The 13,412-nt window shown below is 37.2% G+C and overlaps 1 protein-coding gene across 3 annotated transcripts in view; it reads right to left on the bottom strand.

The window, feature by feature from the left end:
- Nucleotides 1–13,412, bottom strand: part of LOC147366557 (polypeptide N-acetylgalactosaminyltransferase-like 6) — a 487,868-nt gene that overhangs the window by 141,184 nt on the left and 333,272 nt on the right. The window contains exons 4-5 of one of the 3 annotated variants that reach the window (XM_086414647.1): nucleotides 6,514–6,680; nucleotides 2,429–2,668 (exon numbers count right to left, since the gene is read on the bottom strand). In XM_086414647.1, the coding sequence (XP_086270773.1) occupies nucleotides 2,661–2,668; nucleotides 6,514–6,680 (175 nt within the window). In that variant the 3' untranslated portion in view covers nucleotides 2,429–2,660. Of the gene's footprint in view, nucleotides 1–2,428; nucleotides 2,669–6,463; nucleotides 6,681–13,412 lie in introns of those variants that run through there. The other 2 variants (XM_086414644.1, XM_086414645.1) reach the window with 2 other exon arrangements.

The raw sequence follows: 13,412 nt of genomic DNA, 5'->3' as shown, positions 1-13,412 counted from the left end.
AGTGAATAGGACAACTCTTTAGAAATTGCCATGCTGGTTTTCCTCTGATACTGATAACATGCAACTGTTTTACATTCATATTCATGCCCCAGAAAACAGTACCTCTCTATACTCTGGACACACTTTCAATGATAAATGCTAAATAACCACTAAAACAGAACTGTCATTATATAGCATGATATGCAAATATCAGAAATCAATATTCTTTCTTTCAATTCTATAGCAGATGATAAAAAATTTCTAAATAGAAAAGAATGCAATTGAATTTTATAACATTTTCTCAGTTCCTGCTACTTATTAGCTTTTAATATTATATTTTGACTTTAAAATGCAATTACCTTTCAACTTAAAATCTGAATAATAAATCGAAACAATTTCAAGATTCATTTACTGTGACCGGCGCTCAATAAATCTGAGACATAAAAATGGCTTGTCTTGCAGTCTCATAGACTATCTGACAGAAAACCAGCACACATGCATTTTTGTTGACTGTCATCTCTGAATGTTTATATGCGCTTAATGTTAGTGTCTTATTATGTAAAATAGAAGTGCATTACCATATTTCATCTATTTACAGTCTTCTCATGCCGATGATATCTTTCAACTTTGCATAGTTGTAAAACTTGTGCCTACTGATTTGTCTGATTATGGCAACTTCCCTTAATGGTATAACAGGAGAGTATTTGAGTAAAATAGAATCTGAAATTCAAGAATTCAAGACTTGTCAATACCATTTGTAAAATGACTTAAATATTTTCAGTATTTTAAAGATTTATAGACACTTTTATCTATGTGAAGAATCTAAGATTTTGATGGTAATAGGGACCTTAAAGAAACTGCATGTGTGTGTATATATGGCTATACACATACATATGGTATTTGAATTTGACAAGAAAATTTTTAAATGGCTTCAAAGCAAAATAGACCTGCAAAATATTGGAAGGCATATTTGTATAACAAAGAATGAACTTTGGCTGGGGAGGAACAACAGCAGTAACCTGACATTCAATATAAAATTGTTGTAAAATGAGTCCATAAGAAGGCAGAGGAAATGTCTGCAGATTTGTGAAAATTTCAACATTTTTTCAAATAAATGTACTCACAAATGTTCCATCAAATAATGTAGAGGTAATACTATAGAATTCCCATCCCAAATGTCCCGTTATAAATTTATAAATCCACCATCAATTAAATGCTAAATAATAAGAACAAATAGAAAAATGTATGTCATAATAGTATGGATAAGAAACAGGTTTTTTAAGTTATTTATGCAGCTATATTACTCACTGAAGCGTTAGTCCCAGTTCTGAGACACATGACCAATATTCTGAAACCTTGATTTTCACAACAGGGACATGTAGATTTTGTTGGAATGAAGATTCTGGTATGTCTGGGTGGAGCCTGGGGGTCTGCCAGGATGACAAGTGTCAGTCTCAGTTCTGAGACACGTGACCGTTATTCTGAAACCTTGATTTTCACAACAGTGACATGTAGATTTTATTGGAATGAAGATTCTGATATGTCTGGGTGGAGCCTGGGAGTCTTCCAGGCTGACAAGTCTCAATGTGATCCTGATGTTGCGGGTCCAAGGACCACACTTTTTGAGGAGTGAGGACCTATGCTTTCTGGGGAAGAGTAAACTGGATTTCATTAAGGTTGCTAATTTTGCTAAGATAGGAAGGATGGTTTCAAGCTTCTGCTTTTCTTTCTAACTAGAATATGGAGAATGACAGGTGTTTGTGAATCTCAAACACTGAGTTCCCTTCTTTTTCTGTCCAGGAAGTTTGAAACAAGCAGGCACCAGAGTGTCTGTGAGTGTGTGCGTGCACGCGCACACGCGTGTATGCGCACACGTGTGCGTAACTATGTATGTATGTCTGTGCACAATATCCAGGCACAGCAGCGCCCCACCTCTGCCCACCCCCGTGTTAAGGGAAGTATGTCAGCAACTCTCCTGCGAGTTCCCTTGGTTTGAACTTGAATTCATCTAAGCGCACCAAGTTCAGAGAATTGTCAGGTTCAAATATGCCCCGTCTCTGAGGCTAAGCTGCAGCTTAGTTCACACATTTCAACATTTTCCATGTAGATGCCGCAAAGGTTGCCTGGAATTTGGAGATAAGCCTAGGATTAGTCCTGCTTTAAAGTCATCATGAAGCCTTGTTAGAGGCCTCAAGTTAAGTTGTTAAATGTATTTCTGAGAGCTTACTAGAAAAAAAAAAAAAAAAATGCTAACTTTGGTGAGCTTCAGACAGCAAAAACTGTGTTGGCTTTGAAATTTTACCTGCAGGCCTACACCTTCCTGTTTTTATAAACAGCAGGCTTACATTCTGAGGCTAAAACAATACTCTGTTTACCAAGCCCACAGCAGAAAATATCTAAACCAAGAAGTGCTCACATGTTCCTTTTTTTTTTTTTTTTTTAAAGCATTTTGATAACTAAGTCAACTGGATAAATCCAAGCTGATTTTTAAAAATCACTTTGCAATATTTATAACAATTCTATAATTTGAAAATACTTTATCATTTTTCTCTATTGCTATGAAACCAGTTTTAAAGAATTCACAATCAGAATGATTCTGGAACTATAAATTCCAAGGGATATTACAGTCATGCTATTAACATGGCTACCATGTTGGCTCTGTTTTTTCAAATGTAGCTGTTCTATTGACCTGGAAGACATAAAATAGAAAGCAGTAATGTTTGATTAAGTCTTACCAAAATATTATCACCCATAGCTAAAGGACATTAGAGAATCAGAAGAGCTGTAGGGCAAAGGTGTTAAAATGCATACTAAACAAACCTGGAGCTAGAATGTATTTCTGAAAATAAACATGAAGTGTAATGTTTCAGAAATAATTTCTTGAAGGAGAACAAAACATCCCCTATATTTTCTTGTGCTTTATAATTTGTCTAGAATACTTGATTTTTAAAGAATTGATGGGGAAAAAAACCTTCTGATTTCTGAGTTATACCAAAAAAATCATAAAGTATAATAGCTTTTAAAAATATGGATATAAATCGTATCTAACTAATAAACAGGGAAAACTTCTTTGTCTTTGAGGCCCTGTAAATATGAGATGGCTGGGGATATTTTCCTCCTCTTCTAATAGTAAAAAAAGTCCTGAATGAGTTTTGATGAACATTAAGGTCACAGACATAATTTAGGAAGATAATATGCTCTATTTATCCTCTTTGTGTTGAAATTCTAAAATTTATATTTTTTTCTTCAATATGTGTAAAACTACCTGCTTATTGGTAAAACTTTTTTTTTTAATGTTAATGCAGTACTAATTTTTCTACCATGTTATAAATGACTACAGTTTGCCTTCATATGCCTTCTATGAAGGTAGGACTCTGATTGCACCTGGGGATGGTGGGGGGACAGATAGATGTGTGGGTGGACGGATGGACAGACAGACAGAATGATTGATTGATTCAATCTCGGAAAAATGACTTGATTAAATTGAGAGGATCGCCTCACAAAAGTATGGAGAATGTTGATGCTGTTTTTCAGGACAGTATTTGTTGAGGAGTAGCCAGAAACTGAAAACAGTTGCTGTCCTATGGAGCACAGTTCCTTTATCAGCCAAGGAGGTCTCCATCACAGTCTCCCTGAATAGCTTAGATAACTAAGTGTCATTTATCCACATTTGTTAAAGAAATTTGAGACACCAAGAGGTTCATTTACCCCAAATCATACAGTTCATTGTCAGCATGAGGATTCTAACCTGTGTTTATTATGTTGATTTTCTAGATTTCTCACAATTCAGAAAGTGACAGTGATGCTTTTAAACACCAATATTTTATCAGATGAGATTCTGTAATGGGAAACAAAAATTTGAAAGGAAGGTTTCTCCTATTGCATACACCAGGGATGGCCACAAACCCTAACATTCTACCAGATGGGATTCTGTAATCTGAAACAACAATTTGAAAGGAAGGTCTGTCCTATTTCATAACCTTTAGAATTATGATATAATATAAAATATTTTTAAGGTATTTTTATCATGTCTTTCAAAGTTTACTCCTACACATATCATCAGACTTGTGAAATGAAAAGCAATATTTCCTAAAACTTCCCCTTTTGAAAGTTTAATGATTATAAAATAATACTTTCCACTTGATCACTCCCAGAAATAGAATAACTAAAGGAAAGATGTACGAAAGCATTAAAATAGTTGTTAGGGGAAGCACACTGACTGAAACCTCCAGGCACCACAGTAACCATTTACATGAGTTATTTTACAATAGGAGGTCTTGGTAAGGAACATGGAACTAAAAAGCCACCACCAACCAGAAGAGTTAGGGAAAGGTTAAAGAGAGACCCCGCATGTCTGACCACCTCCCAGAATCCTTCTTGCTGGCATCCATCTTGGCCGAACAACGCATTGCACCACTGGGAAGGACTCTGAGTCAGAATGATTGGCTAAAGACAACCTGGAAACTAATCCCATCACCATAAAGCCCAAGGCTGCAAGCCATGTGACAGAGCTGTTCTATTTAAGCTATTGCTTCCCCTCACACACCCCCTAGCCCCTGGGCGCCCTTTCCCAATAAAATCTCTTGCTTTACCAGCACATGTGTTCCTCGGACTATTTATTTCCGAGTGTTAGACAAGAGCCCAGTTTCAGACCCTGGAAGGGGTCCCCCTTTCTGCAACATAATGATTCTCCTTAAAAATGTCTGCTAGGAAAGTCAAAATCACCACCATACTCCCAGCTAATACTATTTGTGTTGTTTCACTTCATGAAAAGCAATGACATTGACCATTCTGAACACACTTCCTTTCCAGGAACATGCTATGTAGAAGGGATTGTCCATTAGAGTCGCTACTACACAGAGATTCAAAAATCAAGACCACTCTTTTCTCCCTCTTCAAGGAGGGAGAAAGCACCTTTCTCTTTGGAAAGCACCTTTGAGAAATATTCAACAAAAAAATTCTCTGCAAACCACGATCTACTGCTAGTGAGTGTCTCCTCTCTATTACCCTCAGGTCAAAATTCTGTTTTTGGACACACTTTACCAAGACAAAGCTAATTATGTAGAAAATTCTCTACAGATACACTATCTTATTTCTCTTGGTACCAGTCAACCAAAAAATACCATTTATTTGGTGATGTACCTACCATCCCAGATCTTTACTCCCTTTTTCATTCTTTTATTTAAAAGCAAAGTTTTAGCTTTAACACATGAAATGTGCATTTTTACCCTGAGGTAATAATGACCACTTTGAAACAAGTAGCCTCAATTAAAATAAAAAAAAGAATCTTCTGTGTTATTTAAATTAATTTTAATGAGTGCATTTAATTTTAAGTACTTCTTAGATACTTATTTAACACATATTTACCTAAGAAATGCAAGGCAAAAGGTACTTTGAAATCAACCTGAATTACCAAGTTGGTAGTTTAGTATTTAACAGAACAACAGACAACTTTCTTTTGTCACATAAACTTCAACACATACAAATAGACCACGAATCCTGAATCAGTATTTGAAGTGAATCATTGCAGACAAAAATATTACAGAAACCTCAAAGCTAACACACCAAGTGGTTTTACTTTTATAGAATTTTTAAGTACTATGAAGAATAGTTTTCTGTGTGCAAATGAAATTTCCCAAACTGCAATGAATTCATAGAAACTCAAGATGCATTCTCTTGTAAGACGTAGGAAAAATAAACTTGTTTACTGCCATTCTTAAACACACACAGTATAGTTAAACCAAACTCCTTCATACAAAGAAACAGAAGGTAGATGAATATCTTTAGGAAAAGTTTCTGCCTATCAGCCAAGATAGAAAGATTTTACTTATCCTGTAATATTAACAATTCCTGTATTTAAAGCAAATATGATTTATCAAATCCTAAACTCAAGAAACTTTCTATAATCATATTCCCCTGACTTACGAACCAAATTGTGTTCATCAGAATAGTAAAAAACAGTAAAATGATGCTAAATTTTCTAATACTCTGCACTCCGGGCCTTTATGCTGTTATTGTTCAGATACAATAAAATAGCTAAAATCGCCAAGTCAAAATATTTCTTTGTGTTACTTACCATTTCCAGTATTTATGAAATAACAGAAGCACAGCCTGGAGAAACCATCTTGCTAGTAAACAACAGAGCAGATCTTTTTCAGAAATGGAAACAGGTTTTACGGTTCTACTGGAATATATCACCATTCATATGTACTCACCATATTTCACAGTGTTTTTTTCTAAAGCTGAAGATAGAACTTAAGATATTCTGCCAACACCTATCTAATTCACAACAGAAATGCAATGTAAATTTCTTACAGATACCCCAAATGATGCCAATAACTTATCCATTTCATTTTGCATTTGGCCAACATTTTACAAAATCACAACAGCACAGCATAGACAAAACTTCATAATCACCTTTCAGATAGAATCAGCAAGAAGCCATTGTAATAATCCTCTGCCTTATTTTAAAAGCCTGTAACAATTATGCAGGTGATAACAGAATCACATAAAATGGTATCAATAGTGACTTACCTCTATCACTGAAGTCATCAACCAGGATGATTTCTGCGATCAGACTCTCTGGGGTTCGGTTGATGATGCTGTGTATGGTCCGGAGGAGGGAAGTCCAGCCTTCGTTATGGAATGGGATAATGATGCTGGTGTTCGGCAGCCTTTCCAGGTACATCTTGTGCTTACAGCTGGAGTTGAAAGAGGAGGGCAAGGCTATGTTAGATGCAAAAAGGTAGTACATTTTATATTGTCATTGACTCACTGTGTTATCAGACAACAGTGAAAATTAGACTTTGCCCTGGTGTGCTGCGATTCATGGGGTCACAAAGAGTCGGACAAGACTGAGCAACTGATCTGATCTGATCTGAACGATTTCCCAGCCATAGCTTCTACATCATTATAGCTACTCTACCCATTTTGGGGATTTATTAATGATTCCCTTTCACATCCACTCTCTTTTTTGTTTTTCTGAATGTGTCAATTTCACATTTATTCAGTTACAGATAATGTGTCTTGACTCAACAAGGTTAAATAATAAGAAGCTCTGTTGGACTATAAAACCAGATGAATAGTTTATTCCAGTGATTCCGAGTTGATTTTGCCGTAATTTCCTCAGCCCTCCTTTGTATATTGACTTCATATGTGCTTTTCTATACCAGTGGCTCAAAAAGAAGGTAAGAATTGCACTGAAATGTCATGGTCTTCTTAATATATATTTTCTCTATTGCAATCTAATAGTAATGAGGACAAATTTTATGTATTAACATCATTTCCATTGAGGAAGTGGTTAATGTTTGGGTGGATTTCTGGGAAGTTTTGGAAGTTTAACTTCTGTAATATTTATGCCCAAATAATCAGTTAAAGTTGGGTTATGTCTCCATGGCTGGCAGTGTTTAAGGCTCTAGGGGAGAAAAGAAACTTAAAGTGAAAGAAGTGAAAATTTAATCTTAAATAATCACATACTGATGCAACCTCATGGTGAGATTCAAATCATGACACTATGACCTTCCTTATGAGAACTATACAGATCTCATATTTCTGTTATCACTGTGAAGTAATCTGAGATGCCAAATAGGAAGTAGGTCTTAACTCTGGGCATAGTTGCAAGCAATTTAGTATATGTCATGGCTATGCTTTCAATATTCTTGATTTATTTAAGTAATTTATAAATAGGGCAGAAAACTGGGTCTCAAATCTCATTTAATTTTTAGTTTAGCATTGGTCATATTTGCCCAAGCTTTATGAAGGATAATGAATTCACTTGTTGGTGAAACATTTGAGTTACTTTAAAAATAATACAGAGTGAAATTTTAATCAATTATCAAAATTCAGTGATTTTCCTTATATGGACTACCTGAAGACAAAAGGGAGAGCAAAAATCTGGAAACAGACACAGTTTCTGCTTAAAAGCAAGAACATCTAATAATTTGTCTTTTGCCAGAAATGGCTACTGTTTAATTTACGAGAAAACAAAGCAAAGTATAAATTTTGAAGCATGCATAGATTCTACCAGTATGCATAGAAACATACCAGAATATTCAAGACATTACCTACAATATGTTTTTAGTCAATTACTTCAATACTTTATTTTACTATGATCTCACTAGGATAACTTAAATATCACTGTGGATATAAAATAGATCTTGTCTTACAGCTTCAGATAATAGAATATTAGTATAATGTAATTATGGAGAAGGCAATGGCACCCCACTCCAGTACTCTTGCCTGGAAAAACCATGGACGGAGAAACCTGGTGGGCTGCAGTCCATGGGGTTGCTAAGACTCGGACACGACTGAGCGATTTCACTTTCACTTTTCACTTTCATGCATTGGAGAAGGAAATGGCAATCCACTCCAGTGTTCTTGCCTGGAGAATCCCAGGGACAGGGGAGTCTGGTGGGCTGCCATCTATGAGGTCATACAGAGTTGGACACGACTGAAGTGACACAGCAGCAGGATGCAATTAAAGAAAAAAATTAATTATCCTGGAAGTTATAATAAAATGACATATTTTAGACAAATAATTTAAATATAAAATGTAGACATTTCTTTCTATTTTGTCACTTTATTATTACTTTATTTGATCTCAGATTTTTTAAATTGTAAAAATATTTATAAAAATGGTAGATTTCGATGTTTTCAAATACAATTGAGAGAACTAGGAAAAAAACCATCAAATTGATACCATGAAATGGGCATAAAAGCCCTATAAAAGACATGCTCTTTAAAGAACCAGGGCTTCCCTGGTGGCTCAGTGGTAAAGAATCCGCCTGCAATGCAGGAGACCCATGTTTGATCTCTGGGTCAGGAAGATACCCTGGAGGAGGGAATGGCAATCCATTTCAGTATTCTGACCAGGAGAACTCTATGGATAGAGAAGCCTGGCAGGTTAAAGTTCATGGGGTCACAGTCAAACAGGACTGAGTGACTTTCACAAAGGAACATATTCCTTTAGGGATAACACAAAATTATTTTAAAGAGCAATATATGAAACATATGTGTCAGTGATTTCCAAGAGCATAGTGAGATGGGTGCTTTCACATATAATGAACAAAGATGGAAAAGAGTGCTAAAGGAATTCAGTGCATCTTGTCATAATTACAGAGTTACCCATTCAACAAAGCCAGAGACCTGAGACAAAGGTGTTTTCCTATATCAACATTCAGTTCAGTTCAGTTCAGTCACTCAGTCATGCCCGACTCTTTGTGACCCCATGGACTGCAGGATGCCAGGCTCCCCTGTCCATCACCAACTCCGGGAGCTCACTCAAAATCATGTCCATTAAGTCAGTGATGCCATCCAACCATCTCATACTCTGTCATCCCCTTCTCCTCCTGCCTTCAATCTTGCCCAGTATCAGGGTCTTTTCCAGTCAGTCAGTACTTCACATCAGGTGGCCAACGAATTGGAGCTCCATTTGAATACAGAGTTCCAAAGATTAGCAAGGAGAGATAAAAAACCTTCCTCTGCAATCAATGCAAAGAAATAGAAGAAAACAATAGAATGGGGAAGACAAGAGATCTCTTCAAGAAAATTAGAGATGCCAAGGGAACATTTCATGCAAAGATGGGCTCAATAAAGGACAGAAATGGTAGGGACCTAACAGAAGCAGAAGATATTAAGAAGAGGTGGCAAGAATACACAGAAGAACTGTACAAAAAAGATCTTCACGACCCAGATAATCATGATGGTGTGATCACTCACACTCACCTAGAGCCAGGCATCCTGGAATGTGAAGTCAAGTGGGCCTTAGGAAACATCACTATGAACAAAGCTAGTGGAGGTGATGGAATTCCAGTTGAGCTATTTCAAATCCTGAAAGATGATGCTGTGAAAGTGCTGCACTCAATATGCCAGCAAATTTGGAAAACTCAGCAGTGGCCACAGGCCTGGGAAAGGTCAGTTTTCATTCCAATCCCAAAGAAAAGCAATGCCAAAGAATGCTCAAACTATTGCACAATTGCACTCGTCTCACACGCTAGTAAAGTAATGCTCAAAATTCTCCAAGCCAGGCTTCAGCAATACATGAACCATGAACTTCCATATGTTCAAGCTGGTTTTAGAAAAGGCAGAGGAACCAGAGATCAAATGGCCAACATCCTCTGGATCATTGAAAAAGCAAGAGAGTTCCAGAAAAACATCTATTTCTGCTTTATTGACTATTCCAAAGCCTTTGATTGTGTGGATCACAATAAACTGCAAAAATTTTGAAAGAGATGGAAATACCAGACCACCTGACCTGTCTCTTGAGAAATCTGTATGCAGGTCAGGATGCAACAGTTAGAGCTGGACATGGAACAACAGACTGGTTCCAAATAGGAAAAGAAGTATGTCAAGGCTGTATATTGTCACCCTGCTTATTTAACTTATATGCAGAGTACATCATGAGAAACGCTGGGCTGGAAGAAGCACAAGCTGGAATCAAGATTGCCAGAAGAAATATCAGTAACCACAAATATGCAGATGACACCACCCTTATGGTAGAAAGTTAAGAAGAACTAAAGAGCCTCTTGATGAAAGTGAAAGAGGAGAGTGAAAAAGTTGGCTTAAAGCTCAACATTCAGAAAATGAAGATCATGGCATCCAGTCCCATCACTTCATGCAAATAAATTGGGAAACAGTGGAAACAGTGGCTGAATTTATTTTTCTGGGCTCCAAAATCACTGCAGATGGTGACTGCAGCCATGAAATTAAAAGACGCTTACTCCTTGGAAGGAAAGTTATGACCAACTTAGACAGCATGTTAAAAAGCAGAGACATTACTTTGTCAACAAACGTCCATATAGTCAAGGCTATTGTTTTTCCAGTAGTCATGTATGGATGTGACAGTTGGACTGTGAAGAAAGCTGAACACCAAAGAATTGATGCTTTTGAACTGTGGTGTTGGAGAAGACTCTTGAGAGTCTCTTGGACTTCAAGGAGATCCAACCTGTCCATCTTAAAGGAGATCAGTCCTGGGTGTTCATTGGAAGGACTGATGTTTAAGCTGAAACTCCAATACTTTTGCCACCTGATGTGAAAAGCTGACTCATTTGAAAAGACCCTTATGTTGGGAAAGATTGAGGGCAGGAGGAGAAGGGGACAAAAGAGGATGAGATGGTTGGATGGCGTCACTGACTCAATGGACATGGGTTTGGGTGGACTCCAGGAGTTGGTGATAAATAGGGAGGCCTAGCGTGCTGTGGTTCATGGGGTCACAAAGAGTCAGACACGACTGAGTGACTGAACTCAACCGAACTGAACTTCAGTATCAGTCCTTCCAATGAATATTCAGGATTGATTTATTTTACGATTGATTGGTTGGATCTCCTTGCAGTCCAAGGGACTCTCCCAAGTCTTATCCAACACCTCAGTTCAAGAGCATCAACTCTTTGGCGCTCACCTTTTTTTATGGTCCAACTGTCATATGCATACATGACTACTGGAAAAACCATAGCTTTAACTATACAGGACTTTGTTGGTAAAGTAATGTCTCTGTTTTTTTTTTTTTAATATGCTGTCTATGTTGGTCATAGCTTTTCTTCCAAGGAGCAAGTGTCTTTAATTTCATGGCTCCAATCACCATCTGCTGTGATTTTGGAGCCCCAGAAAATAAAATCTGTCACTGTTTCCATTGTCTCCCTATCTATTTGCCATGAAGTGATGGGATGGGATGCCATGATCTTAGTTTTTTGAATGTTGATTTTGTATTATCCTGAATATTGATATTCAGGATATCAATATATAAAAACATCAAATATCAATATATCAAAATATCAAAACATCATACCTAACAATGCTCTGGGAATGTAACTGATATTCCCAAGAGGAAAATTATTCTTTTAACATTTAGAGGAGATATTGTACACATTGCTTGCTTGTTTTTTAAATAAAAACTGTATTCAGACCAATACACTATAGCAGGGTTCCCAACCCCTGGGCCATGGATCAGTTCATGTTAGGAACCAGGCTGCACAGCAGGAGATGAGCAGTAGGCAAGTGAAGCTTCTTTTGTATTTATGGCTTCTCCCTAATGTTTGCATGACCTTCTGAGCTCTACCTCCTCTCAGATCAGCAGTGGCATTAGGTTCTCATAGGAGCATGGACCCTACTATTCCTGAATCATCCCAAAACTATCTCCCTGATCTCATCCATGGAAAAATTGTCTTCCACGAGACTAATCTCTGGTGTCAAAAAGGTTGGGGACCGCAAAGCAATCAATAGGCTTTGGGATTTAAATATATGTTTAACAGCTATATATAATCCATTAAGAAAAATAGGCAGACTTGTGAGGATGGAAGACTGATCATGGGCAAAAAAAGCCTTTGCTCATAAAAATATTTTAAGTAATTTCTATATAAGGGATGTGAAAATATCTTTCTGTTCATTTGTGTGTTCAGTTCACAGTGATTTGCTATTGGCTTACTCTTAGCCAGGATGCAAAGTGGAGATAAAGAATGAATCGCAGTTTCTGACTTTAAGATATTTATGTTATAATAGGAGATACAGATTGGTAAAGGGCAAAGATTTAAAGGGGAATTGATATGCAGACGTTTCAAGCATTTGAGAGTGGGGCCCCTAAATCAATTCATAAAGTAACTTCAATGCAAGTGAGAGTTAAAAGGGGCCTGCAAAAGACCAACTTGAGATATATTTAGGAAAATAATTGACATGACTTAGTAACTGTCTAGGAGAAACAGTTATGGAGGACCCCCACGTTTTGGACATAGGCAACTGATGTATGAAATACAGATGGAGGTAAGAACACAGTGCGTGAGGGACATTTGAGGGCTCCAAGATTTGAGGGTAAAGATGAATTCAATTTTGACCACATGAACTCTGAAGTGTCTAAATGATATCGAGTTGAACATGAAAACAGATCCTTTGCTCCCTGTCCTGCTTGCTCATTTCTGTTCTCTTCCAGCCTTTAAAGACCCTAATTCTTTCAATTCTAGTATATGAGAGACAGCAAAAGAGACACAGATGTAAAGAACAGACTGTTGGGCTCTGTGGGAGAAGGCGAGGGTGGGATGATTTGAGAGAATAGCATTGAAACATGTATATTATCCTATGTGAAATAGAACGTCAGTCCAGGTTCAATGTGAGACAGGGTGCTCAGGGCTGGTGCACTGGGATGACCCTGAGGGATGGGATGGGGAGGGAGGTGGGAGGGAGGGTCAGGATGGGGAACACATGTACATCCAGGGCTGATTCATGTCAATGTATGGCAAAGATCACCACAATATTGTAAAATAACTAGCCTCCAATTAAAATAATTAAAAAAGACCCTAATTCTAGGAACGAGATTAACTCAGCAACTCAACCTAACTCCTGACTTACGCTCTCCTGAATGCACACTATGCCTTGTCTAACCTGCTGATTCTTTTCCTAGAGAAAAAGAGGTAAGGATGAAGAATAAACTAGCTAAAAAATGACTAGCT

The sequence above is a fragment of the Bos grunniens genome, chromosome 8, assembly GCF_055505025.1.
Source record: "Bos grunniens cultivar Pamir isolate PY7600 chromosome 8, Bosgru_T2T1.0, whole genome shotgun sequence".
NCBI lineage: Eukaryota > Metazoa > Chordata > Mammalia > Artiodactyla > Bovidae > Bos > Bos grunniens.
This window is presented reverse-complemented; position numbering and strand designations above follow the sequence as displayed.